The sequence below is a fragment of the Hakea prostrata genome, chromosome 2 (assembly GCF_041222555.1).
Source record: "Hakea prostrata isolate BN-2017 chromosome 2, UWA_Hpros_2, whole genome shotgun sequence".
NCBI lineage: Eukaryota > Viridiplantae > Streptophyta > Magnoliopsida > Proteales > Proteaceae > Hakea > Hakea prostrata.
In genome coordinates, this window is record NC_142601.1 from 74,763,831 (window position 1) to 74,791,815 (window position 27,985).

At 38.6% G+C, this 27,985-nt stretch overlaps 1 protein-coding gene and 1 pseudogene across 1 annotated transcript; one reads left to right on the forward strand and one right to left on the reverse strand.

Moving 5' to 3' along the window:
* The first annotated feature begins 16,621 nt into the window (after positions 1-16,621).
* Positions 16,622-18,486, forward strand: LOC149026485 (uncharacterized). The gene is made up of 4 exons (XM_089143653.1): positions 16,622-17,112; positions 17,290-17,654; positions 17,806-17,924; positions 18,190-18,486. The coding sequence occupies exons 1-4, from the start codon at positions 16,622-16,624 to the stop codon at positions 18,484-18,486; spliced, it is 1,272 nt and encodes a 423-aa protein (XP_088999779.1).
* A 4,461-nt stretch (positions 18,487-22,947) lies between these two features.
* LOC149026486 (ubiquitin carboxyl-terminal hydrolase 23 pseudogene) lies at positions 22,948-26,006 on the reverse strand (annotated as a pseudogene).
* Positions 26,007-27,985: the final 1,979 nt, after the last annotated feature.

The following is a 27,985-nucleotide window of genomic DNA, read 5'->3' on the forward strand; positions in this document are numbered from 1 at the left end:
TTTGATTATGAATACTTATTTTATCAGTTACATATGTGATTGATCATGTTTATGCGTATCTTTCTATATGATGAGATATCGGTTGTGTATGTCGTGACTGATCTGTGAATGTGATTGAATAGGTATGATTTGGGATTGGGAAGTGTCCTTTCGACATTTTTGTCCTTGGACATTAGTGGAATAGTATGGGATGTTCCCAATGGTGCTCTTTGTGTTGGATTCTATTAGAAGTCTAATAAGAGTTTGTAAAGGAGTTAAATTAGAATTTGCATTCATGTAAACTTCTATTCCTTGTAATAGTCTACTTTCCACTTAATTATAAATAGAGGGCTTGAGATCATGGATCAATAAGCCACTCTGCCAAACATTGTATTTCTACATGGCATCAGAGCCTAGATTCGATTAGGAATTTTTTTCTGCAAAACCCATTGCAGATTTTCTCCAATTGTTGAGGAATTTTCTGCAACTATCACAGAAATTCTGTAACCTAACGTTCGATTAGGGAAGCGACCTACCTTCTTCTTCTGATTTTTTTCAAACCCATCGCCAATCTTCAGTTCTACTGTTGGCAGTTTTTCAGTACAGTCTTGGTCGCCAACTGAAACAGAAAAAATAGAAGAAAGAAGAAGATGATGATTCAATTCCATCTCGATTCGACGAATAAGAACAGAAAACAGAGGAAAGAAGAAGAGAAGAAGAAATCAGCAACTTCCGCTTTCTGCAACTGCAACTATTGCTGCTACTGCAACTTTTTTTCTCTCTGATTCTTCATCTGAAGCCTGCGATTGAGGTTCTTCGATCAGGGTTCTGCTATTGAGGTTCTTCGATTAGGGGCTGTTCTTCTTAAGCCTGCGATTGAGGATCAATTCTTCATCTGAGACTGCTTCTTGCTGCTTCTTTTGATTAGAAGAGAAATCCCATCGTAGCTGCTGCTATTTTTTTGAATCGCAGAATAACGTCATCGATTCTCTTCTCAAACAGGACCTATTTGTAATTTCAAATAGTTTCAAAGACCTATTTGTAATTTCAGATTTTCTAGGGACTTATTTGTAATTAAAAAAAAAGGGAAAAAAGAAAAAAAGGTAGATCCGTTTGGGTTGTTTGGCTATTGCATTTTGCGACATTTCTGTTACTTCGAAAGGGTGAAGACTGAAGAACTGCAGATAATTTTGTCAACATGACAACTATTGATGGTACAACCTTGACCACTGCTTCCTCTACTACCCATACCAACACCTACCTTGCTACTTCAGATAAAACCTTTACAAGCTTCTTCAGTTTCTACTCCTTGGATCATTGATACAGGAGCTACGGATCATATGACAGGTTTATCCTCCTCTTTCTTACAATATTCTCCAACTTTTGGAAATGATAAAGTTCGAATTGTTGATGGCTCCTATTCTTCCATTGCTGGAAAAGGGACCATTCAGCATTCTCCATCACTTTCTTTGTCTAAAGTTTTACATGTTCCCTCTTTCTCTACTAACTTGCTCTCTATCAGTAGTCTTACAAATGACTTGAATTGTAAAGTGTCTTTTTTCCCATCTTACTGTGTCTTCCAGGATCTAGTCATAGGGAAGGAGATTGGACGTGGTAAAGTAGACAATGGACTTTATTTGCTCGAGCCGATTGGAGAATCTACGTCAGCTTTGACTACATCTTCTAATCCGGTCCATTTGGTAATATCAGACCTTCATCAGTGGCACCGTAGGCTAGGTCACCCCCCTCTAGGAACTCTTAAGAAAATATTTCTTGATTTGGTTTCTTCTTATAATGAAAATAATTTTTTTTGTGAAGCCTGCATTTTTTCAAAACAGACTCGTTCTACTTATTTACCTTCTCTTCATAATAGAAACCTATTCCTTTTATGCTAATTCATATTGATGTGTGGGATCCCTGCCGACGTGTGTCTATTACTGGGCATAGGTACTTTGTTACTTTTGTTGATTGTCACTCTCGTTCTACATGCATTTATCTTTTAAAACAAAAAAAATGAGGTTTTCCGATGTTTTCGTGACTTTCATAATATGATTAAAACTCAGTTCAATGCCACTGTGAAGATCCTTCGCATTGACAATGGCACAGAGTATATTGATGGTGAATTTCAAAGATATCTCTCTAATTCTGGCATAATACATCAGACCAGTTGCGTTGATACGGCTGCCCAAAATGGGGTTGTCGAAAGGAAGAATCGACATCTATTAGTGATAGCTCGTTCCATTATGATTTCTATGAATGTCCCTAACCAATACTGGAGTGACGCCATTCTCACTGCTACTTACCTTATGAATAGGATGCCCAGTAGGATACTTGGTTTTAAATGCCCTAATGAGATTCTTCAGGGAGCCTCTTCTTTTGTTATTCCCCCAAAGGTTTTTGGATGTGTGTGTCATGCCAGAATCATAGCCCACCAGAGTAAGCTGGCTCCCCGCGGCCTACGCTGCATATTTTTGGGGTATTATGCTACTCAGAAAGGGTACAAATGTTATCATCCTCCTTCCAGGAAAACCATTGTATCCATGGATGTAATTTTTCATGAGTTTTTCCCTTACTATACACCTCTCCAAGGGGAGAGTCCTAAAGGAGAGGTGTTCTTTCCGACTCTAGATCTTCCTATCACACACCAACACAACTTAAGAGTCCCAGAAGAGTTTCCTGACCAGGGGGAGACTTTGGCCAGTATACTTGAGGACTCGAATCCTCCCCCTTTGATTTCTGAACCATGTGAAGAACCTAGCCAGGGGGAGACCACTCCTGTGAGACACACTGTTGGGGTCTTTCAAAACTAGATTGACCAGAATAAGGAGGTGCAAACTTATCAGAGGAAGAAATACAACCGGCTAAAGCAGGTGGAGAAAGGTGATACGTTACCACTTCAGTCTCCTGCTCCGAGAATCGAGATTCTCTTCGAGTTATCTTCTTCCAATCTTCCTATTGCTGTTAGAAAAGGGGTCAGATCTTGTACTCAACATCCCATAGCTAATTTTGTTTCTTATAACTCTTTGTCTGACTCCTACCGTGCTTTTATATCCTCTCTGTCATTTGTATCTGTTCCTAAAAGTTGGCAGGAAGCCTATGCTGATAAGAGATGGAAGGAAGCTATGGTAGAGGAAATGCAGGCAATGAAGAAAAATGACACTTGGGAGCTGATAACACTTCCTCCAGGAAAAAAACCAGTGGGCTGCAAATGGGTATTTGTGGTTAAACAAAATATGGATGGATCAGCCAACAAGTTGAAAGCTAGACTAGTTGCAAAGGGGTTTACCCAGACCTATGGGATTGATTATCAGGAGACATTTGCCCCTGTTGCGAAACTAAATACTGTCAGAGTTCTGTTGTCAGTAGCTGTGAACAAACACTGGAACTTGCACCAACTAGACATAAAGAATGCCTTCTTACATGGGGAGTTAGCAGAAAAGGTCTATATGGAAATCCCACATGGTTTTTCTGATGACAATACTGCAGGGAAAGTCTGTCGGTTGAAGAGGTCAATATATGGGTTAAAACAGTCTCCTAAATGCTGGTTTGGACGCCTTCTGAAGGCAATGACTTCTATTGGGTACAAGCAAAGCAATGCTGATCATACATTATTTTTTCTCAAAATATGGACGAATGGAAGTTTAACTCCTAAAGAAGCACTTTATGAAGCCTCTCGGAATTTGATTGATTTATTTATCCCCTTTTTACATGCACAAGAAGGGGACATTCAGTTAAAGGACAATCAAAACCGGGTTGCTTTGCCCTTTTTTATCTTTCATAATAGATTGGCTAAACTAAGCAAAAACAAAAAAGCAATGGCATGGAAACATATTTGAAGTCAGTTACTAACATCACACTTCTCATTGTTTATGTAGACTATATTGTCATCACAGGGAATGATGGTGAAGAAATTCAAAAGTTGAAAGACTTTCTTGGCAAAGAGTTTGAAATTAAAGATCTAGGGAAGTTACAGTATTTCTTAGGGATTGAGGTGGCTCGATCAAATAAAGGTATATTCCTATCCTAAAGAAAGTATGTCCTAAATCTATTATCAGAAGTGGGAATTTTGGGGTGTAAATCAGTTGATACCCCTATTGAAGCTAGAGCTAAACTTACAAAAAAAAGAGGGAGAACCAGTAAACAAAGGAAGATACCAAAGGCTGGTAGGGAAGCTTATTCACTTGTCCCACACCAGGCTAGACATCGCTTATGCTGTAGGGATAGTGAGCCAATTCATACATGATCATATTTAGCTCATATGAAGGCTGTTACCAGAATACTACAGTATTTGAAGGGAACTCCTTGAAAAGGAATACTTCTATCACCCACCGATAATCTAAAAGTAGAAGCATACACTGATGCAGACTGGGCTGGATCTCCAGACAGGAAGTCAATTTCAGGTTACTGTACCTTTGTTGGAGGTAATCTAGTTAGTTGGAGAAGGAAGAAACATAATGTGGTAGCTTTATCTAGTACCAATGCTGAGTATAGAGCTATGGTTCGTGGAGTTTGTGAGCTACTATGGTTGAAAGGCTTGTTGCAAGATATTGGAGTCCAAGTTCCAAACCCTATGATGTTATATTGTGACAACAAGTCTGCTATTAGTATTGCTAATAATCCAGTGCAACATGATCAAACTAAGCACATTGAAATTGACAGGTTTTTTGTCAAAGGAAAGTTGGAACAAGGGCTTATCTACATGCCTTTTGTAAGATCTGGAGACCAAGTAGCAAATGTCTTCACTAAGGGTTTGAAAGAAAGATATTTCCTTCCTATTGTAGGCAAGTTGGGCATGACTAATATCTATGCCTCAACTTGAGGGGGAGTGTTGGATTCTATTAGGAGTCTAATAAGAGTTTGTATAGGAGTTAAATTAGAGTTTGCATTCATGTAAACTTTTATTCCTTGTAATAGTCTACTTTCCACTTAATTATAAATAGAGGGCTTGAGATCATGGATCAATAAGCCGTTTTGCCAAACATTGTATTTCTACACTTTGACACTTCCCAAATTATTGATTGTCATACCTAGGGCTTGTCTAGTAGTGTTTGGCTAGGAATATCCCTGTTATATCAGACCCGATTCGGAAGGGTATTGAGACCGAACGACCCGTGGTAGCAATGGGATTCATGGGCGCTCAAGACCGGTAACCAATCCGTGAGAGGACATGAATCACATTGTGGTTACTCGTGAGAGGCCATTTATTGATAGGGTTGCAAATAGTAGACTTGGGCTCATGGGGCGCTCAAGACCGGTAACCAATCCGTAAGGGGACATGAGAGCTTCCCGTCTGTTATTTGTGGATGACCAATAGGGTTGATGAGTCCGTAGTCAGGGACTATGCTGACTCTAGTGTGAAGGATCGCCAAGGGCGAGGAATGAGCGTATTTGGATCTAAGTTGATATGACTAAGTAGATGACTAGCATTGGACTAGGTTTTTATCCTGACATGCGCTAGTACTTAGACCAATGGTGATGTGAGAGAGCAGTGACTTATACCCCAACCATGGAATGTCCCGAGGGATGCCGGACCCATTACCAAACGATGTTGTGTGATTGAGACCATCCTAAAGAAGTATGGTGCTGGCAACTATGAAGATCATGTTGATGATTCCTCGTGTGATCATGTTATGTACCATGATTAGCTCTATTGTGGAGTGGGAACGTCTGTTCGTGGTTGATGAAGTCTATGTTTATGAAGACGTTCTCTATAAAGTAGAAAACATTTAGTTAAGTTTGGTTATCATTTCCTTACTTTCCTTTGAGAACAATTGTACTTTCTTTTTAGACTTATGAGCTACATTCCGCTGTAAATGTGGAGTGAGATTCCGCCTCACTTTACTCCTTTTTTATTATATCTACATTTGGTATCATTTCCGCACTCTAATTACATTGTCATTTCTTTCCGTATTTGGATCTCTTGTTTATTTCATTATAGAATGATTATATTATGTTCATGATTATGTTATTACATATGTGGGAGGATGATTTCCTCGATACTTATTCTTCAGGGCTGTGGATCACACACTCGGGTATGCCAGATAGGGTACCGGCTGGGTGGATGTGACATGTAGGGAAGCTTATATATCTTATAGTTACTAGACAGACATATCCTTTATCATGGGTGTAGTGATGTGTTCTCCCAAGAAGATATGTTGGGAAGTTGTATGTCGTATCTTGAGATACCCTAAAGGAGCACCAGGAAAGGGGCTTGTCTATCTGATGTAAACCACGATCTAGGGTTAGGGTTTAGGATGTACTCCCTAGACAAGGTGGCTGCCCAGGACTATACCAGCGATAGATATGGGTTTTTAAGGGGTTTTATCACTGCTCAGGGCTGCTGAAAGTGAAATTCCAGATTTTAATTCTATAGGAGTTGAAATTCAGATTTGATAATCAAGACCTAGGTCAACTAGGATTGGAATCAGGGTTTTGGTCAGGGTTTGGGGAAGTCCAGGATTGGCTGCAAGGTTTGGGCAGCACTTTGAGAACACTTCTAGTTTGAGTTTCAGAAGCTATCTCAAGTGGGTAGGGGCTGAAACTTGAGTTTTAGGTATTCTGGAGATTTTTCAAAAATTCTGCAACTCTTTCTAAAGAAGATGAAGTGTAGGGATTTTCAAACTCCAGAAATATGGCTGATTTGGGGGAAATAAGATTAGAACTGTGTTATAGTCTTAAGGGTGACCAAAAGGAAAGGAAAAAGTGTTCGACTGGGGCTCGGAATATGGCTTTCCTATTAGGGTTAGAACCTGATGCTTTGGGGGAAGGAGGAGGAGAGGTGAAGGTTTCTAGGGCTTGTGGAAAGGGCTGGAATGTCAGAAAACTAAAGAGGAAGGGGCAGGGGCTAGATACGATGGGTAGGGGATGGATTTTTAGGCCTAAACAAAAAGGAGAAGGGGCTGTGAAGGTTGCGGCATTAAAGGGAGGGGTGGGGAAAACCTGCGGACAGAATAGGGAGGGGCTGGAATGGGGTGGGGGTACTTGGACTTACTTGGATACTTGCTGGAAACTTGAGATGGCTGCTGGACTTGATGAAGGTACTTCAAACTTATTGGAATGCTTGAACGAATGCTTTGAAGAATGCAGAAAAGTAGAACAATTGAAAACTTTGAAACCCACCAAGGTCCACCCACATAGGAGACCTTGACTCAAACACTCAATAATCTTTATTCATCCAAAAACTAAAAAATAGCTTACAATGACAGGCTATTTATAGCCTGAGTAACTAACTCTGACTTAGGACTTGCTTATTAGATAAGGATTCCTTTACAACTCAATTGGACTTTGAAAACACTTATCAAAAGGAATCAAATTACTGCCGATCTCAGCCCTTGGATATGAGATCTCACTCACACACTTTAAGTCATCTAAGAACATGGTATTTAGATAACTTCAAACCCAAGCAACCAAATTACAAACAAATTGGACTTCTTTAACTCTTGATTTGATAAGATATGGAATCCTATCCTACCTCAACTAGGACTGTTGACTTTGTCAAACATAAAATAAAAGACTCCAAACTCAAATCAAATCCTAACCAAACTCTGACTGACTTGACATAATTCTAAAATTAAATTTTAGGAGCAAATTCAAGGCAAAAATGCCCAAAATATCCCTTCTATTGGATTTGGCCAGCCTAAGGGGACTTCTTGGCTCCTGGGGGACCCACTTAGGGTTTTGGACAGGGTGGTCCTTGTGTTCACATCACTATCGTCCTAATCACCACCTTGACATCATTGGGTTTTCTGATGCTGATTGTGAAAGGGCTCATGGTGATCGACAATCTACAACTGAGCCTCATCACTTGAAGAAGCAAAAAGAAATTATAGTTGCATGGTCGAGTGTAGAAGCTTAATATAGAGCCATGGCTCAAACTATTGCTGAGTTGTTATGGATCTAATCCTTCCTTCTTGAGTTGGGACTGCCAGTGACTCAACCTATGAGAATGTTTTATGATAATCAAGATGCAATATACATAGCTAATAATGCTGTCTTCCATGAGAGCACTAAGCAAATCGAAGTGGATTGCCATTTTGTCTGAGATGCTATTTTCAAAAAGAAAAGAGTTTTTTACGTGTGTGTCCTTTTAGTGGATCATAAACTAATGTTGGTTCCCTTAAATCAATATATTACGTGTTGGTCCAAGTAGACTAATACCGTTAGCTGCCGTTAAGTATATTCAAATTTTAAATATGAAGGAACCAAAGTGCCCTTCAGATTATTTAATATATTGTGTTAATATATGGTTTTAAAAAGAGATAATTGGTCATTAAGCGTTAATTATATGGTTAAAACATATATATATTTAAAAAAGGGAAAAAATAATAACAAAATGTATTAAATAACCTGAGGGGCATTTTGGTCCCTCCACGATTGAAATTTAAATATACTTAACGGCGACTAATGGTGTTAGTCTGGTTAGGACCCACACATAAAAAACTCAAAAGAAAATTGTTACTCCCTTTGTTTCTAATACTGAGCAACTAAGAGACATCTTTACCAAGTCACTCTTTGGGCTTGCATTCAAGAATGGATGCTACAAGCTGGGCATGGGAGACTTGTATTGTCACATCCCCCCAGCCGGTACCCTAACTGGCATACTCGGAAGTGTGATCCACAGCCCCGAAGATCAAGTATCGAGGAAATCATCCTCCCACATATACAATAACATAATCATAAACAGGAAATAATCAAGGTTTAAATATTATAAATAAAAGGTTTAACTCAAGAAATGAATAAATAATATAATCAGAGTGTGGAAAAATGATACCAGATATCCGAAGATATCAAAAGAAGTAAAGTGAGGTGGAAACTCACTCCACAAACATAGCGGAATGTAGTATGAAAGTCAAAAAGGAAATAACAACTGAAACAAATGTACTAAGAAATAAACTAGGAACGAGAGTCTTCTAGTCTATAGATAACGTCTTCATAAGTGTGGACTTCATCAACCCAATGAATCCTTTCTAACTCTATGTTGTTTTCAAAAGTAGTACGCAGCTTGATCCGCCGAGGGATCATCAGAGTAATCTTGATCGTCGCCAGTACCTTGCGTGTAATACGCTTCATTGGCTTGCGCTTCACTGTACTGCTTCGTCATAATAATTTGTACCTGCCGGATAATCTAACAGGAAAATATACAAAAAGGAATGAGTTTCGAAGAAACTCAATAAGGCAAGTTAATCCATAACATCATAGATAACATGTGACAAAACATAACATGATGCAATGCAATATGAAACAGATAAAGTATGAATGCATCTAAACTCTATGTATGATGGTCTCTATGGTAGACATGCTTTAAGTCATAGCACCGTACTTCTTTGGGTAGGTCAGTCACTCCCCCTCAGCCATCCTGGCATCTTGGGTCTGTCGGGTAATTGGGTAAAGTCCTCATCAAACCATGGTAGGGGATTTAGTCAACACACTCTCTCACAACCATTTGGCATAAGTACCGGCGCATGTCAGGGAAAAGTCTAGCCCAATGCAAGTCATCTAGTCAGTTATATCATCTCAATTCCAGATATGTTCATTCCTCGTCCCTGACGATCCTTTCCGGTATCTTTTGCACTAGAGTTAGCGTATCCTATGGCACCGACCAACTCGGAATACAGACTCATCAACCCTATCGGTTATCTACATATGGTAAACGGGAAGCTCTCATGTCCTCTCAGGGGTTGGATACGGGTCTTGAGCGCCCATGAGCCCAAGTCTAGCCATATGCAACCCTCCAATAAATGGCCCCCACAATATGATTCCCGTCCTCTCACGGGTTGGTTACCGGTCTTGAGCGCTCATGAATCACATTGCTACCACGGGTCGTTCGGTCTCAATACCCTTCCGATTCGGGTCTGATATAACAGGGGTATATCCTAGCCAAACACTGCTAGACATCCCTAGGTATGACAACCAATGATTCGGGAAAGCGTCGATGGGCATCTTCGGAGAATATCCCATACTATTCCCTCCGATGTCCAAGGACAGAAGTGTCAAAAGGACACTCCCCAATCCCAAACCAAACTTAAGCAAACACATTCTCAGATCAGTCATGACATATACAACCAATAGTTCATCATATACAAGAGAATGTAAGAGCAAAATCAGATTAGGTAATAATAAGTAATTCATATAACATGAATAATGAAAAAGATAATATAAACAAGTGCTACTGTTCTCACAGTAAGAGATCAGAATTAAATTACAATAATAGTAAGTAATATCATAGTTTCATAAGGTAGAAACCAAAGAACAAGCAATCTATGTAGTTAAGGAAATAACTGTCCTTACCTTGATTATCGAAGAAGATGATCCAAAGATCAAAGTGAGCAACTCCAAACTTAGCAAATAAACTCCTAATAACCATAGATACAACATTAGGAAAGATGCCTAAAAGATCAGAGAGCAAACGAATCAAATCGAGCGAAAAACAAAGCTACTGACTCCTTTGGTCGAGTGCTTGGTAGACTGGCCCAGTCGACCAAACAGTCGACCAAGCAAGTCATTACGGAATTGTACAGACTGCTTTGGCCATAACTTCCTCGTTTGAAGTCGGATTGATCCAAAATTCGAAGGGGAACTTCCTAGGATGTATTAGAATCATATGGGAAGATAAAATCATCAAGTCATGGTAAAAATATGGGTTCTTGATTTAACCCAAGAATTTAGGGTTTCAACCTTTATGGCTCCCCAGGAAAGGTTATGATCACAGAATGAAAGGGAATTAATGATTTGCCAATTATAACAAGAAAATCATAGAAATTATAGTTTAGGTTACTAGAAATATTACCCATGAGGTTTCCCTCGCATGGGAGGTCACCAAAGTTTTCCAGAAATCAAGCAAGGGTTAGGGTTTCCAGAAAAATATACGGCCAGGGTTGAGATCATGATGATGATCATAGATCTCAAAGAAACGAAGGAGATCACGAAGGGATGGTTGCAAGGATGCAGCATCTACTTCCTGATCTCAATCAAGATCAAGTTCGAAGAAAAGAAATTTGCAATGTTGAAGCGATTACTAACCTTGAATTGTAAGAACAGCGATGAGAGGCTTCAGATCTACAGAGGAGTTTTCAAAATCACCAGAGAGAGTTTCGGAGAAGTGTTTCCACATTCACAAAGTGTTTAGGAGGCAGCCGTAACAAAGAAATATGAAGTAGGGTTTAAATAAAAGTGAGAAACCCTAAAATTACAAATTCTCGGATTTCACACTCCTTTGGTCGAGCGCTTGGTCGAGTGGCCCACTCGACCAAGGAGTCGACCAAGGCAGACAGTAAGGAATAAACAGGGATTTGGAGGATCAAATGGGCTTTAAACCTTATGGGCTTTTGCATATTCATCAAGTGACATGTCAAGTGTAAGGAAATACCTCCAAACCAAGTCAGATAATACTCCAAGTCCTTCAACTAATCTCATCTTCAGACAGCTGCAGCTTCCTTTCCAAATCTACACAGACATCCAAGTATGGAACTCCATCAACAACATCCATGGGTTCAGAGTCAAACACCATGTCTTCTACTAAGATGGCCCATAGTTGGCTTCTTCCTTTACTCCGGGTCTTCGGACCTAAAAACAACCGGGTTACCGGGTCAAGGTCAGGGTCAGGTTAAGGCTGGGTTTCACATGTATTCTCCAACTAAAGGGGGAGTGTTGAAGATATTATGCTCCAGCTGATGGATGGTTACTATTTTTATTACTTAGTATTTTTCTTAATGCTTGGCTGACAAGTAACCTCCCTCGGATATTTCTTTTTTCTTCCTGATTGGCTGACAAATAATCTCCTTAGGATATTTCCTTTTTAGTGGATTTGGGAGATTCTATGCACTATGTATTTTCCCTTTTACTGTAACTCAGTTTAGGAAAGTTTTCCCAAACTGAGATTGGATTCTGTATGATAAATAAAGTACATAGGGGAGAGCCTCATATGAGCTCTCTCCCCCTTTCTCTCTGTCTTCTACTTCTCCGTACTTCTCTGCCTTTCTCACTCTCAACCTCCCTGTTGGTCTGGCCTTCTAAATATCTGAAGTTGTTACATTGTACAAAGATTTGTGCAGTTTCCAGACACTATATGGTATTGAAAGGCTCTCTTGTATTCCTATTTTCCTCTTTGGTAGTGTTACCTTCCCTGATTAAGTTCCTCAATTAACCAGGGGTTGAAAATGTTTTAAGGGACAGAAACGAAAGATTAATTTGTTGGCTTCCTTAAAGTATGGATTATTTTTATTGCTGGCATAAATTTTGGATTTCCTTGATCCCAACTAAAAATTAGATTTTATAGTTGACAATCTGCTACTAAATATTGAGGTATCACATCATACAAAGTTTTGTGCAGCTACCAGACCTATATGATATTAAAAGGCTTTCTTGTATTCCTATATTCCTCTTCGGCAGTGTTACCTTCCTTGATTAAGTTCCTCAATTAACCAGGGATTGAAAGTGTTTTAAGGGATAGAAACAAAAGATTAATTTGTTGGGTTGCTTCAAGTTTGGATTATATTAATTGCAGGCTTAAATTTTGGATCACCTTGATCCCAAATAAGAGTTGGATTTTATGGTTGACAATCAGCTACTAATTATGGAGGTACATAAAAAAAAGGTGTACCCAGTGTACAAGCCTCCCGACCGGCATCTGGGGGAGTCATAACATACACACCTTTATATCTGCTTCACAGTCACAGAGGCTGTTTTCCAGACTTAAAACCACAATCACTTGGTCACAATGGAGCAACTTTAGTAATGCACCATTGTAGAAGTCTATGAAAACTCTAAAAGGAGAACACAACATGCGTCGCTGCTCCAAGGTGATGACATTCCTTTCTTTCCCCCTATCAGTTTCGTTCAACACATCTTGAGAAGTGAATCTTCTCTTCTAAACCATGAGCTCCAAGGGAGAGGATCAGCCGATTCACTTCAATATGGGGTCGCAAATGTGACAAATAACCAAGTAACCTTAACCCTTGGGAAGGACTTCGAGGGCAATGATTTAACACTTGGATTAGGGGGTTTGGGAATGGTCTGTAGAAAAGCTATAAAAATAGTACGCAACAAGCATGTGAAGAAGGGAAAGACCAGTTTTTTAAGCAAACAAACCTAGCCATCTTCTGTAGTAAATTCAGTATCAATAGCATCATGAGTAGTTCCTGATTGGGCTAACTATTGTCCTGTCCTCTTCAACTAATGCATTCAAAGTGCTGCGTCTTCTAACATTTGGCCAGCCAACAATAGCAATAGAAGGAACATTATCTTCACTAGGATTTTCTAAACCCTGCAAATTATAGCATAGGAGATATCAAAATTTTTGGAGGAGCAAGATAATGCTAGCTTTGAAAGAGAAGATATCAACATACTCACAAATCTTAAAAACAACTAAGGGAGATTTCAAGTACGAGAATTGCTAAAAGGATTTGTAGATAATATCTAATGTATTATTGTATTTGATTGATCAAAACAGTAGCCAAATAGGACCTTTCATAGGGAATCAATTTCAGATTTGATAGACATAAGATGAAACAGAATTCAGATGTGAAAGAGGGCTGAAACTAGAGTGGTATTATAAGGAAAATAGCATAACAATACGGGTTGAATAGATCTTCAAAACAGGGGCAGAACCATGATGAAGAAATTACAAGGACAATATGAGGGAATTGAGAATAAAAATGTAACACTCGAACTTCACACCGCGAGGTGGATCAATTGGATTGAACACCAACCTACCTTGATAAAACACAAGGATTCTCCATAGGTAAGGAATGCTAACAAAGTAATTTGACTTCAATTGATGAGTTCTTTTATTTTCAAACCATAGCCCATTTTATTGACTTTTCAAAAACTAAACTTGGGCTTAGGTCTAGACTATGAAAAACAAATTATGTGGGCTAACTTTAACCCACTAAAATAGTCCTAGCCCATGAAAGCCATGGGCTAATTTGGGTGATAGATTTAGGCCTTTGATGGGCGTAACCCAATGGGCTTCTTAAATATGTCTTCAATTCTGCATCAACTCTCCCCTGCTTGAAAACATTTGTCTCCGACGAATGAATGAATGACATGTAACGTTCATACAAATCTGGATTGAGTTTCTTGAAATCATCAGCATAAATCCAAGTACTTTCATGTCGTTGACGATTCTTCCATTTGACGAGGAATGTATGGTATCCAATGCCACGACGAGTGGTTTTGTAAGTGATTGGCATAGTTGTCCTGGCGGTAATAGAGGGTCTGAAGTGAGAAGCGCCTCAGTTGGAGTCCATAAGGCGGTCGCCTCGGGCTCTGAGGCGTTGCCCCGCCTTTGTGGATTTTAAAAACCAGCATTTTTTTAATTCCAAATCAAAGGCCAAAATGAATTGGAAATTAGATTCCAATTGGGAATCATCTAATGGTTGAATGCTTATATAAGTGTTACATGGGATACATGGGATCATTTGTAAAATAAATCATTAATAAAAAAAATAAAAAAAGAGAGAGGGAAAAACCGAGAATTTCACTCGACACAGTCCAGTGAAATCCCCAATTTTGAGCACTAATCTCTCTTCCTCTCTATGTCTCCCTCTGCTACTCTCTTCCAGACTTCCAATCGATCAACGATGACATTGGCAACAGCCAGAAACATCACTGATGACAACTAGCGACGCTGGCGACAGTAACTTCAACTTTTTTCTACTTCTGCTATCGACACCTGCTACTCTCTTACCTCTGCTTTTTTTTTTCCTCATACAAAAGCCACCATAGTTGCAGGCTTGCAGCGGCAGCACTATACTTCAGTACTTGTCACTCACTTTCTTCTTCTTTCTTTTGCTCTTTTTTTTCCTCCTAAAAAGTCTGGCAATTACAAATCCCTTTAGCGGTTGCAAGCTTGCAGCTACCAAGTTGCAACAGCCTCCGATGATTCTGTTCACCATCTTAGGCGACAATATGTCGCCGGCATGCTTTTTCTTTCATGTGTTTTAACAATGTTATAAGTTGTTACTCGTTGTTTAATTTCTGTTTGGAGATTATTAACTGATTATTTATTTCTCTGTGACTTGCAAATTGCAATTAAAGTTTTTGTTGTGGTTCCTATGACATAGCTACTTCTTTGTGTCTTTCACGTGGTTGGTATTCATGTACTGTTCTGATGTCATACTCTAAACCTGCTATCTGGTTATTGCATCCTACCAAGTAGTATTTGACTACTATTGTTTAAAGGTCATTCAACATCTTTCATATATTGGCCTTTTTCATCTAAATTCAGTATTAAGGATCAAGCTTTTATGGAGATTGCTAGTTCACCAACTTGGTAGTCATATTGATTCCTAGTTTGACAGATCTTGACCTATCCTATATTCCTATTGTCACGAGGTACCTTCCATGACTTCAAGTCCAGCCATTGGATCTAGGTGAGGTTTCAGCAGTAATTGTATTATCATAAAATGGCATTCAACCATAATTGTTTGCTCATCTATTCCTTTGACCAAGTTCTATTTGACTAGTTCTGGAATCTCTTCTCTCCCTTAGATTGTTCTCTTATTGGGGACTTATAACTTGTTAGTATAACCAAGACCAGCTAATATTAGCTTAATAGCTTCTAGCCTACTGATTAGTGTTGTTTATTAGCTTCAGTGTATTTTTTCTATAATTTTTTCTGATTTTTCATAATAGAAGCTTGATTATCAATTTATCATGAGGTGAGATGATTAGATGAATGCATAGGATTTTTATTGTGGTGTGGTATGGTGCAAAATTAAAATTATATGGTATCATTATCAATTTTATTATTGTTTTTAATTTTGGCTGATTATATGTGTATGTTTCATGTTTTTTTATTGTAGATATTTACTAGTTATTTACAATGACCTCAAGGCCCTCAACTGATAATCCAGCGGTTGCTGCTAGTCAGCTTATTCCTAGTGGGGGTGAAGGTAGTTATGATCCCTTGAAAGACCCGAAGAAAAAGGCCAAGTCAAATGACCCAGGGTGGAAATATGGGTATTAGCCGGATGTTGCTGATAGGAATACAGTCAGGTGCACTTTGTGCAACAAAAACTTTAAAGGAGGAATTAGAAGATTGAAGCAACATCTAGTGGGTGGATATGGGGATGCTATGAAGTGCATTAAGACCATTGCAAAAATTGCCTAAGAGATAAATGCAGTGTTGGTGAAAAATAAAAAGAGGGCAATTGTTACTAATTTGGATAATGAGGAGTATGATGACATTCAACAAGTAATTAGAGAAGAACACCTTATTCCTACCTCTAATGAAGGAGGTACATTACCTAGTGTAGGGTCTGAGGTTGAGGTGTGCTCCAAGATACCAAGCTCTGGGACTACATCAAAGAGACTGAAAAGTGGCTTCAATAAGGCACCAGTAAGGGGTCCCATGGATATGCATGTTAGATGCACTCCTGAAGAAGTTGTTGAAGAAAGGAGGGCTAAGGGTGCTACTCAAAAACAACAATCTTGAATAGAATGAGATCCGCTGAAGAAAATAAGCGAGTGGATAACCACATCACTAATTGGATGTATCAGTGTGGCATTCCATTCAATGCAGTTAAAGCTAAAAGCTTTGAGGTGATGGTCGAAGTTTATTGCACAATATGGTTCTGGGTATAAGCCCCCAACTTACCATGAAGTCAAGGTGCCTTTATTGAAGAGTGCAAAAGAAAGAACGATGGAGATGAGGAAAAATTATGAAAGGTATTGGAAGATGTATGGATGCACACTCATGTCTGATGGGTGGCCTGACAAAAAAGGTAGGCACCTCATCAATTTTCTTGTCAATTGTCCAAAGGGAACATTCTTCATTGGTTCTGTGGATGCATGTAGCCATGTGCAAAATGCAAAAATGCTCTTTCAGTTATTGGATAACAAAGCTGAAGAAATTGGGGAAGAGCATATAATTCAAGTGGTGACTGATAATGCCATGAATTACAAAGCAACTGGGGCATTATTAATGGAGAAGAGGACTACGTTATATTGGACTCCCTGTGCAACCCACTATCTTGATTTGATGCTAGAGGACATTGGGAATTTGAAACAATATAAGAAGGTGATAATTCAGGGAAAGAGAATAACCGCTTTCATTTATAGGCACACAAGATTGCTGGAGGCCTTGAGACAAAAGACTAATGACAGGGATCTTGTGAGGGTTGCAGTGACTAGGTTTACCACTTCATTCTTGACATTGCAAAGCTTATTGAAACATAAGGATGACTTAAGGCACTTATTCATTTTTTAGGAGTGGACAAAATCCAATTTGTCCAAGACAGAAGCAGGGAAGAAAGTAGCTTAAACAACTTTTTTTACAGCATTTTGGCATGGTGTGGAGGATTGTATTAGAGCATCACAACCTCTTGTGATTGTATTGAGGATTGTGGATGTTGATGAAAGACCCACATTGCCTGAAGTGTTTGTAGCCATACAAGAGGCTAAGAGAAGAATAAAGGAAAATTTTGGAGGCAAAGAACAACTCTGGAAGAAAGTCATACAAATAATTGATAGGCGATGGGAGTGTCAGATGGAGAGACCTCTATATGGTGCAGCCTTATTTTTGAATCCTGGGAAGTTCTACAACTTAAATATTGTAGATGATTGTGAGTTGATTAGTTCTCTCCAACCTTCTTTCAATGAAGTTGTTGGAAGACTAGTGCCTAATGCACATCTACAAGATAAGATATTGTCTTGGGCAAGTGAATACAAGCAAGGTAGAGGTTCTTTCTCCACAGCTATGGCTATCAGATAGTGTACAACTATGAGTCCTTGTAAGTTTTTACTTGTATGTTTTTATTTTTAGTTATACTTATTTGGTTTATAACTCTAGCTTTTATGTTAATCTAATTTGTTTGTATACTATAGTTACATGGTGGGATACCCATGGAGGAAATTCTTTTGAGCTTACAAGGATTGCACAGAGGATACTAGGCCTTTGTTGTTCTTCCTTTGGTTGTGAACGGAATTGGATCACATTTGAGTTTGTAAGTATTAAGTGATTCAAGTATTTAAAACACTTTTAAATTTAAATTTAGAAGAATGACTTGGGATTCTTTTCAATTGCTTATGAATTCAGATTCACACCAAGAAGAGGAATAGGCTGGAACATGAGAGGTTGAATGATCTAGTTTTTATTCAGCACAATTGCCATCTTCAAGAAAGGTTCAATGAAAGGCAATTATAAAGTAGAAATTATGATCCACTACTCCTTGATGAGCTTGACTGGAGCAGTGAGTGGATGGTTATCAGGTTGATGATTTAGTCCATCCTGAGGGTGATCTTACTTGGAGCACTATTGATAGAGCTATAAGGGCATCTACATCACTTGAGGGCCAGAACAGACTGAGGAGATGTCAACCAAGTGAATCAACATCTGCTGGAGTTAATATATGTTACTCACGTCGCAATTCTTCGGAGAGGGTGGTTGAGGAACATGACTCTCAGTCTGATGGAGAAATGGAAGAAGTGGAAGATTTGCATGATGATGAGAACATTGTAGATGATTTTGGTTTGAGATCTACCTCTTTGGAGCAACAACAACTTTGAGAAGATCTTCCACTTGCTACCAATTTGCTTGATGATGATTATAACTAACTGACTTATACTTTCCTATTGGGAATTTTGGATATGGATTGTGGATTTTTATCGGGAATTTTGGATATGGATGTGTTGTTATATTTGGGATTTGGACTTTAGATTTTAGATATAAGTGGGATTGTTTGCTTAAATATTTAAAACTTTCAATTTAGATATTTGGCTATATGCTTTGTTTCATTTTCTTCTTTTACTTGCGAGAATATTTGGCTACAGCTCAACAATGTAGAAGAGGTGGAGTTGTAAGTGCTGGTGGAGGTGGAGCCGTGGAGTTGTAGGTGGTGATAGCGTTGGTGACATTTAATGAAGGTATGTTGTCTAGTGTCTATTTGTTTTGCTCATGCATCTATGTGTTTACTATTTAGTTGCATTTTATCATATCTTGATTCTTGTTAGTGATAGTATGATACTTGGAATTTATTTAGGACCTACTATGTGTGGTTTGTAGTATGTTGGATGACTTAAGGAAGGTTATATGGCTAATATTAGTTTTTTTTTTTTTTTATTATTATTATTATATAAGATATGATAGGTTTATAATGAATTAGTGTATGAGATGTACACTAAAAAGTAAACATTTCACTTAAAATGCCTCAACCGCCTCAAAAGCGCCTCGGAGGGCACCTTGTCGACTCATCGCCTCAACTAGCTAAAACCGCCTCGCATCGCCTCATCACCGTGACAACTATGGTGATTGGTGGCTTGAGTTGGGGCAGCCTCAACATTTGTTTAGTGTCTCCATCATCAAAGTGGTGACCTACATAAAGATGTAAGTCAGCCACATTGAAGACATTGCTTATGTTCATTTCTTCTAGTAGCTCGAGTACATAAGCATTTGGTCCAATGCGTTTCAGCACCTTGTCCAACCCATCTTCTTTGGATGGAGTTTGTTGTTGACCCCATGTTGGAAACTTTCTGGGTTGACACGAACCATTGCCATGTCTACCGGTTGAAACTTTACATATCATCAATGACGATCTGCAGTAGCCTTACAAACATCATTGTTTAGAGCTATTCTTCGGTGAACGTCAACATGTACCTCTATGATATGCAATAGAAATTCGTCAGCCTCAATACTCATGCATGCTTGTGGTGGTAGTGGAATGAGGTCTATAGGCCGTCGAGGTTGAACTCCAAGTAGAATCTTAAAAGGAGTATAACGTGTCGTACGATTAACTGAGCTGTTGTAAGCAAACTCAGCTATGTCGAGTATGGACGGCCATGTCTTCTCATAGTCACAAACCAAGCACCTCAGTAAGTTTCCCAAGCTTTGATTCACCACCTTTGTTTGCTTGTCAGTTTGTGGATGAAATGCAGTTGAAAACTATAACTTTGTGTTAGTTTTCAGCCACAATGTCTTCCAAAAGTAGCTCATGAACTTGACGTCACGATCTAAGACAATGCTACTTGGTAGCCCATGTAGTTGTACAACCTCCTTAAAGAATATCTTTGCAATATGAGATACATAAAAGGTCTTGCGACATGGTATAAAGTGAGCCATCTTTGAGAATCGGTCAACCACAACCATGATGGAGTCGTATCGCTCTTTTGTTAAGAGTAGCCCAAGTATAACATCCATACTAATACCAATCCAAGCTGCATGAAGAACTAGTAATGGTGAGTACAGACTTGTATTTTGCTTGGTTCCCTTGGCTAGTTGACGGATTCTGCATCTCTTGATTACATTATCAACATCCTTTGCAATATGAGACCAATAATATCGATCAGTAACTTGTATGATAGTCTTATCCCTGCCGAAGTGACCATCCAAACCTCCGCCATGCAACTCCCATATGATGTTATGTCGTAGGGAGGAATTTGGAATGCATAACCGAGTTCCCAAAAACAAATACTCATCGTGAAGTGAGTATTTATGATGTTGCTTGCCTTATTGTAACTCCTTGTATGGCATGTTGAAATCTTCGTCAGATGCATACTCATCACGTATCTGATTAATGCTAACTGCATATGTTGAGAATGTGCTAAGAGTAAGTACTTTTCGGCTCAATGCATCAGCCACTGTATTCTCCTTTCCTGCTTTGTACTTCATTGCGAACACAAACTCTTGTAGATAAGCAACCCATTTAGCGTGCCTATTGCTAATCGACTTCTATGCATGTAAATACTTGAGGGTCTCATGATCGGTATAAAGAATGAACTCTTTGCCGATAAAATAATGTCTCCAATGGCATAACACCTGGACAACAGCATAGAGCTCTAGATCATATGTCGAATAGCGTCGTTTGGCATCATTGAATTTCTCGCTATAGAAAGTGATAGGGTGCCCTCCTTGCATCAATACACCTCCTAGACCAATATGTGAGGCATCAGTTGCTACCTCAAATATACGGTCAAAACCTGGCAAACAAAGTATTGGAGCCTCTGTCATCTTTTGCTTTATAAGATGAAAGGCTTTGGTTGCTACTGTTGTCCACTTGAACTCACCTTCGCATTGCTTCAAACACTTGGTAATAGGTGTCATGATTGCACTAAAGTTCCGAATGAATCTCTTGTAAACGATGCAAGTCCATGAAAACTACAAACCTTGGTGATTTGTTTTTGGTGTAGCCCAATTTGTTATACTTTATATCTTTATACTTATTATCTTCTCTAGATCAGATTTCAACCCCCTATGATGAGACAATAAAACCAAGGAACACAACCTTTGGTAGCATAAAGGAGCATTTCTTGAAATTGATGTATAGCTTCTCATGGCGAAGCACTCTCAAGACTTGCTATAGATGATCGATGTGATCATCTGGATGCTTGTTGTAGATCAATATATCATCAAAGTATACGACCAAAAATCAACCAATAAAAGGATGGAGTACCTGTGTCATCATCCTCATGAATGTATCAGGTGCATTCGTCAAACCAAAAGGCATAATTTTCCATTCGAATAATCCATCCTTGGTTTTGAAGGCAATCCTCCACTCGTCTCCGGACGGAATACGAATTTCATGATAGCCACTTCTAAGATCCGATTTAGAAAAGATCTTAGCCCCAAATAGCATTTCTAACATGTCATCAAGTCGCGGTGTAGGAAACCTATACTTGACTGTAATCTTGTTGATTGCTCTATTGTCCACACACATGCGCCATAAGCCATCCTTCTTTGGAGTGAGTAATGCTGGCACCACACATGGACTTAAGCTCTCTTGACTGAAACTTTATGTAGCAACTCATTCACCTGTCTTTTGAGTTCGTTATGCTCTATTGGGCTAAGGCGATAAACCGGTAGGTTTGGTAACATCGAACCCGGTACCAAATCAATGGCATGTTGAATATCGCGCACAGGAGGTAGCTCATTAGGAAACTCATCAGGAACCACATCAGAAAAATCAAAAAGTAACTCTTTGATGGGTGGAAGGAATGTCACCTCAGGTGGAGGCATGACTTCCCTTGTAACAAGAGCCAATACCAACCTTGTATCATGGCTAGTGTGAATAAACTCTTTGTGAGGAACAACCAACAACTTCTTTTGTGGTATAGACAACAACTGTTGTGCTTCATTGGTCCCCTTTTGGTTGGTCCTCAAGAACTTGCACTGACGCATTTCAACTAGGACATTGACTGGGTGAAGGACAGTGTGAAGTCCTTTAAACTTGAATACACACTGGTTCCCCCCCCCCCCGACCATAACATCATTATCATACATCCATGGTCGACCAAATAGAACATCAAAAGATGCATTGGGATTACATCACACCATACCTCTTCCTCATATCAATGGAGTTTCAGTGTTACGAAACACCGTTGATTTTCCTTCAAAGTATTCCCATTCAGTAAGGAAACCCGATATGGTTGAAGGTACTTCTCCACCTTCAAGTTTTCTTTCTTTGCAAAGATGTCTGAAGTAACGTTGACGCAGCTCCCAATGTTAACTATCACCAAAGCGGTATTATTTCCAGACTTCATGCGGCTGTAAAAGATACAATTGCGCCGCCAGTCCTCTCCTTTGGTTTTAGCCACCAAGATGCAGCTTACTATATGAATGCCATAAGCATCACCCCTATTAGCATCATCCTCATCATATGTAGCTCCGTCATAGTCGCCATCATTGAGCAGGTATGGGAATAGATCAGATTCTTCTTCCTCTGCTGACTTTTCAATCTCAGCAACAACATTAATCTTTTGACGGTGTGGGCAATATTTAGCATAATGTCCAACCTCTTGACAATGAAAACATTGTGCTTGGCCGCCACTAGTCATAGGAGCCTTGCCCTTATCTTGTCGGGTAGGAAATGTGGGTTGAGGAGGGGTTGTTGTATTAGGTTTTGGTGCTGGAAAATTTCATCTAACCTCCTGATAAACCAGAGTTTGAGTGAGAGACAAACTCTTTAGTTTAAAATTTGAATTATATTTCACTTGGTTACTTAAGAGTTGGTATTCTGTTTAAGTTTGTTTCCCTATATATATCAACTTCTTATTCATGTAATTGATTACACTATAAATACAATACTCAAGCTAATGTGAAGTTTTGAGCATTCAAAACCAAATATCAGAATTTTTTCACGGTATCAGAGCTTGTGTGGTCCATCTTCATGTTCTTTAGTTGTGTCTTCATACTAGCAACTTCCTGGAAAGGGTTAGGTCCGGTGAAGCTTCTCTTTTCACTCTTAACCTTTTTTCTCTTCCCACGATCATATTCTTCATCCCAGTCATCTGCTATATAACCAATATTGGTACTCGGCCTGCTGCTTGACCCCAGAACCTGTGATGTAGGCAATTCTATCCCATCCCAATGTGCAATGGTCTCCTCGACACTTCTCATAAGCATACTTCTCAATTCGCTCCGAACCAAAGCTTTCTTCTTATCTTCCGAACCATTGGGTTCTCTAGTTCCTACACTACTTGCTGATGAGATAAGGCTCACACTCTTTCGTGGTGATTCATTGGTTGCAAGCTCAGCACTGTTCTGATCAATTCTTTCTCTGTGATTTCCATCTATATTGCTAGTACAGAAATTCCCAATGGCAACTCCGGAATTCTTCTCAGTCGCAGTACTTGATTTGATTTGTTTTTGCCAGACCTCGACTTCTTCTTTCGTTCACAAGCTGAATCAAGGGACAGCATAACAGTCTTCTCCAATGTAGATGGCTCAGGATGTCCTGAGGTACAATTTCCATCAAGCAAGTCTTCTTGAGTGATACCCCTAAGCACTACATTGAGGTGTTTACTTCTTTTATGTTTCTTTTTCTTCCAGTGGGTCATAGATGTCCTGAAGAGTAGGTTTGAGCCAAGAAACATCCTAGCAACACGAGACTTCTGCAGATTCTTCATTTTCTTGATCACCTTCCAGCGGTGATGGTGATCAAGATCTTCCTTCTGGACATGTCCATTCATTTTGTTTGATTGCCCAGATTTCTCCACGGAACCAAGTTCAGTTGAATTAGGACCACTCTTTCCCGTCTTCAGACAATTTGCATCACTAGGGTCCACCACAGGGGAGATAACTCCAATAGCATTTACTTTTCCGAACTTCTTCTCATGACCCACTGCAACTGGAGCTTTGTTCACTTCTTTATCATTCATAACATCAATCTTGTCTGCAAAGGTCTCAGTGATGGGTTTCTTGGTACAAGTTTCAGCAAAATTATGATCAGATAGTGTAGCAACTGATACACTAAATTCTTTCCTGGAGTCCTCACTTTCAGTTCCATTAATCTTTTCATCAGCAGGTGTAACGGTGGCATCATTTGAATGAGCAGCAATATCACTATTACCTTTTACTGAGGACTGAACAGATTGTAACATGATTTTGGGCTCAAGATGCCCATTGGTAGGGTGTGAAACAGGTAGCCCCTTCACAGGATTTTTCGACGAATTCTTCTTTTGTAAAAGCATCTCATGGTCTTTTGATACAACAAGACCGGGCACAATCTGGCCATTAGGTTTAACAGAAGATTCTTTTACAGGAGGTCCATTTGCTGCACTACCACCTGATGCATCTCTTTGAGCAGCAGTACCAGAATAGTCCATACCACATGATCTTTTCTCAACCAACACATTTTGAAAAGTGTCCTTCATACTGAAGGCAGAATTAGACCATTCTTTGTTTTCAATTAGATTTGATACAAGGTTTTCCCTGTGAAAACCATCAACTAGTTTCTTTGGTACAAGGCTTCTCCTATCATGAACATAGAACAAAATGTAGGCCTTCTGCCCCAAGACTTTCTTCTCACTTACCTGAATAACCTCATTGTCATCAAGAGAATACCACATTCCACTTGATGTGCGAACAAAGCAGTAATAGTGGCCTGAGTGAGTAGTCTCACCGAAATGAACCAGAACTCCATAAAGAGTATATTTCAGTTCCCCTTCATAGGCACCACTAACAAAGTGTTTCAAGTCCAATGTAGGTTCGAATTCAACTTTCTTGTCAATCTTTTGTCCAGTAACGTGTGAACCAGGAATGTGTGTACCAAAACGTTTCAGATGGATGGTGAGGACATAAGGGGCCTTATGAACCGTAAGTTGTTTGTAAGCTCTAACTTTTTGCTTGCAGTATTGACACTGGTACTGCCTTTCCCCTCCAGCTAATTGCTCCATGGCTGTGAAATGCTGAAGTGCCTTAAGCAATGAACCTGCTTTAACTATTTCAAGACTTAAGTCCAAAAATGGATCGAATGTATTTGAGCAGGAAGAACATTGCATGCATTTCACCTGACTCCTGAGACAACCACCAAAGATCTTGTGGACCAAGCTTTTCTCATAAGCACTAGGGGATTCACTTGGTACTCCAGAAGGCAAGCAGCACTTATGCATTGATTCTAGCAAGTTAACCATGTATTCATGCGCATCCTCCTGTCTGGCAATACGAAAATTCCTAGATATGCACCGCAAGTTCATCACCAGATGCTTTGGGGCTAATATTCGCCCACTCGATTGTAGAGCACGGCTTACATGATCCTCGATGGCACACATTGCACAAAATCCAGCAGTGCGGCATGAAGATTGATGGTTTTCAATCTGTAAATATGCGACAAAGGGCTCTGTATATGTCAGGCATTGCACTACTGAATTCAAGTAACATGTATTCCCTAGATTTGCCAACCCAGCACCGATTCTTCGAAGCGTCGTGCCAGAAATAAGCTCTGGGTCCAATCCATTTTCAAAAAAATCACCGGCCTCTGATTTCTTCCCCGTCGAAACCAAGGCAACAGCCTTTTGAGCGGCGGATCTCTGAGAATCCGAGCTGGGATTCAAAGTCTCGATATGGAAATCTCCTTCACCATTACTAAAACCAGTGAAAGCCTTCCGTGCTGGATGAAACTCGATCCTCCTCTGAGAGAGGGTTCCATTAGAAGAAGAGGCGGAAACAGATAACCAATCTCCGGGTTTCTTCGTTTCCGATGTGCAGATCAAGCTTTCTATCATTGGAACTGAAAGATCAAATTCAGATAGGTTTTCAGATTTCGTCTCGTGAGGGAAACAAAATCCAGCCGCCGCAGTCGAAACAACAACTTTTCTCTGACTACGCTCCAAACTATTGTGGCTACCTCCCATAGTTTGCGAGTTTGAGTGAGAGACAAACTCTTTAGTTTAAAATTTAAATTATATTTCACTTATTTAAATTATATTTCACTTGGTTACTTAACCAAACAGGCCCTAAGAGTATTCTATTTAAGTTTGTTTTCCTGTATATCTCAACTTCCTATTCATGATTATATTATAAATACAATACTCAAATTTAATATGAAGTCTTGAGCATTCAAAACCAAATATCAGATTTCTTTCACCTCCCTGGCTTGATATCCAAACGTTTTGTTGTTGGGTGCCAATAATTCTTCTGTACGTAAGGTTTTTTCAAAACAATCATACACATTCTCTACATCCACAACGCCAATGGCCCTATTGATTTTAGGCCATAAACCCAATCTGAAACATGACAAGATTTAGATCTCTCTCCCTCGAATTCTTGTACGAGAAGAAAGAAAGTAAAATTGTTCCATATATTCTGCAACTGACAAGTTCCCTTGACAAAAAGAATTTAACATGTCTTCGGGGGCGGAACCAGGATTCAATAGTGGGGGCCGAATAATAAAAGTTCAGATTGGGGAAGCACCAATGCTTTTTCGCCACACATATTGTGTAGAGAAAATAATTAAATTATTAAGGGATAATTATTGTTACCCCCTTATACTTTGGTTTTATTACTAATCAAACCCCCTTCTTTGTGAAATTATTATTGCCCCCCTCACTTCTAAAGGTGTTAAGTGACTGTTAACATTAAATATAAAATGTCTATTTTGCCCTTAAAATTAAGAAATAAAAAATATAGCATTATCCTCATTTATAAAAACTATATTGCATGTCAATTATATCCTTAAAATCTTATATTTTAGAATTAGTTTTGGATTTGGTGGGACCACATACTTATTGTTGAAACTTTTACATTCCACTTAAATTTTTCATAATCACCATGATAGAAGTTTTACAACCAAATTAGCATATAATATCTAATTGATAGAAAATTTGGTAACATACATAATGGTCAGCATATATTAGGTGATTTTCAATTTTTAGCTTTGAATTAAATTTGATATTTCTTAGTATTTTAGTTTCTATTTAATTACATCTTTCCTTTATTTGGTGATTTATTTTTAGAGAAAAAAAAATCACATCTTTTCTTTATTTGGTGGTTTCTTTTTAAAAAAGAAAAGTAAAATTAAAGTTAATTTTTTCCTATTAAAGGTAGTATTATAACTTGAAAAAAGAACAAATAAGTAAAAAGATAATTGCAAGGATATTTTTTGAATTTTGAAAAAATATATAGATGTCACATCATCGGTAAATTAATGGAGCTTAACGTAGGGGGCATTAGTAATTGTTGACAAAGTTAAAGGTTGGAATATTAATTTTAAAAAGTACAGGGGATAAAGTAGTAATAAAATCAAAATACAAGGGGGCAACAATAATTATTCCAATTATTAATAATAGTATTTTTTTTTCAACAAGATATAGGTAAATTAAAGCATCGTTAAAAAAAAAATGCATATGACTTTAATCCTAAAAAATTTTAGTAAGAGTTGCAAACCAATGGTAGTTAGCTACCTTACAATTATAGACATTTTATTTACAATATAAAATCAAATAAAAAAAATTTGCAAAAGAAATACAAAAACAAAGAATATAAAATCAAATAAAGAATAACATAAAAAATAAGTAAAAGAGAAGAAAAATAAATAAATTGAAAAAGAGAAAGAGAACCTAATTGTGCAGAAGATTTTTTTCCCCAAATTTTCCTTAATCCGCAATTACAGAATAAATAAAAAGAAAGAAACTGAAGAGAATAAATAGGAAGAAAAGAGGAGAGAGAAAATAAAAGATATGAAAGAATAAATAGGGATTGAGGAGTTAATTTCCATTAGAAATGACAATTTGAATATTTAATAATATATTTTTTTCAAAAATTTCCCTTAACCCACGTTTATAGAAGGAGAATATA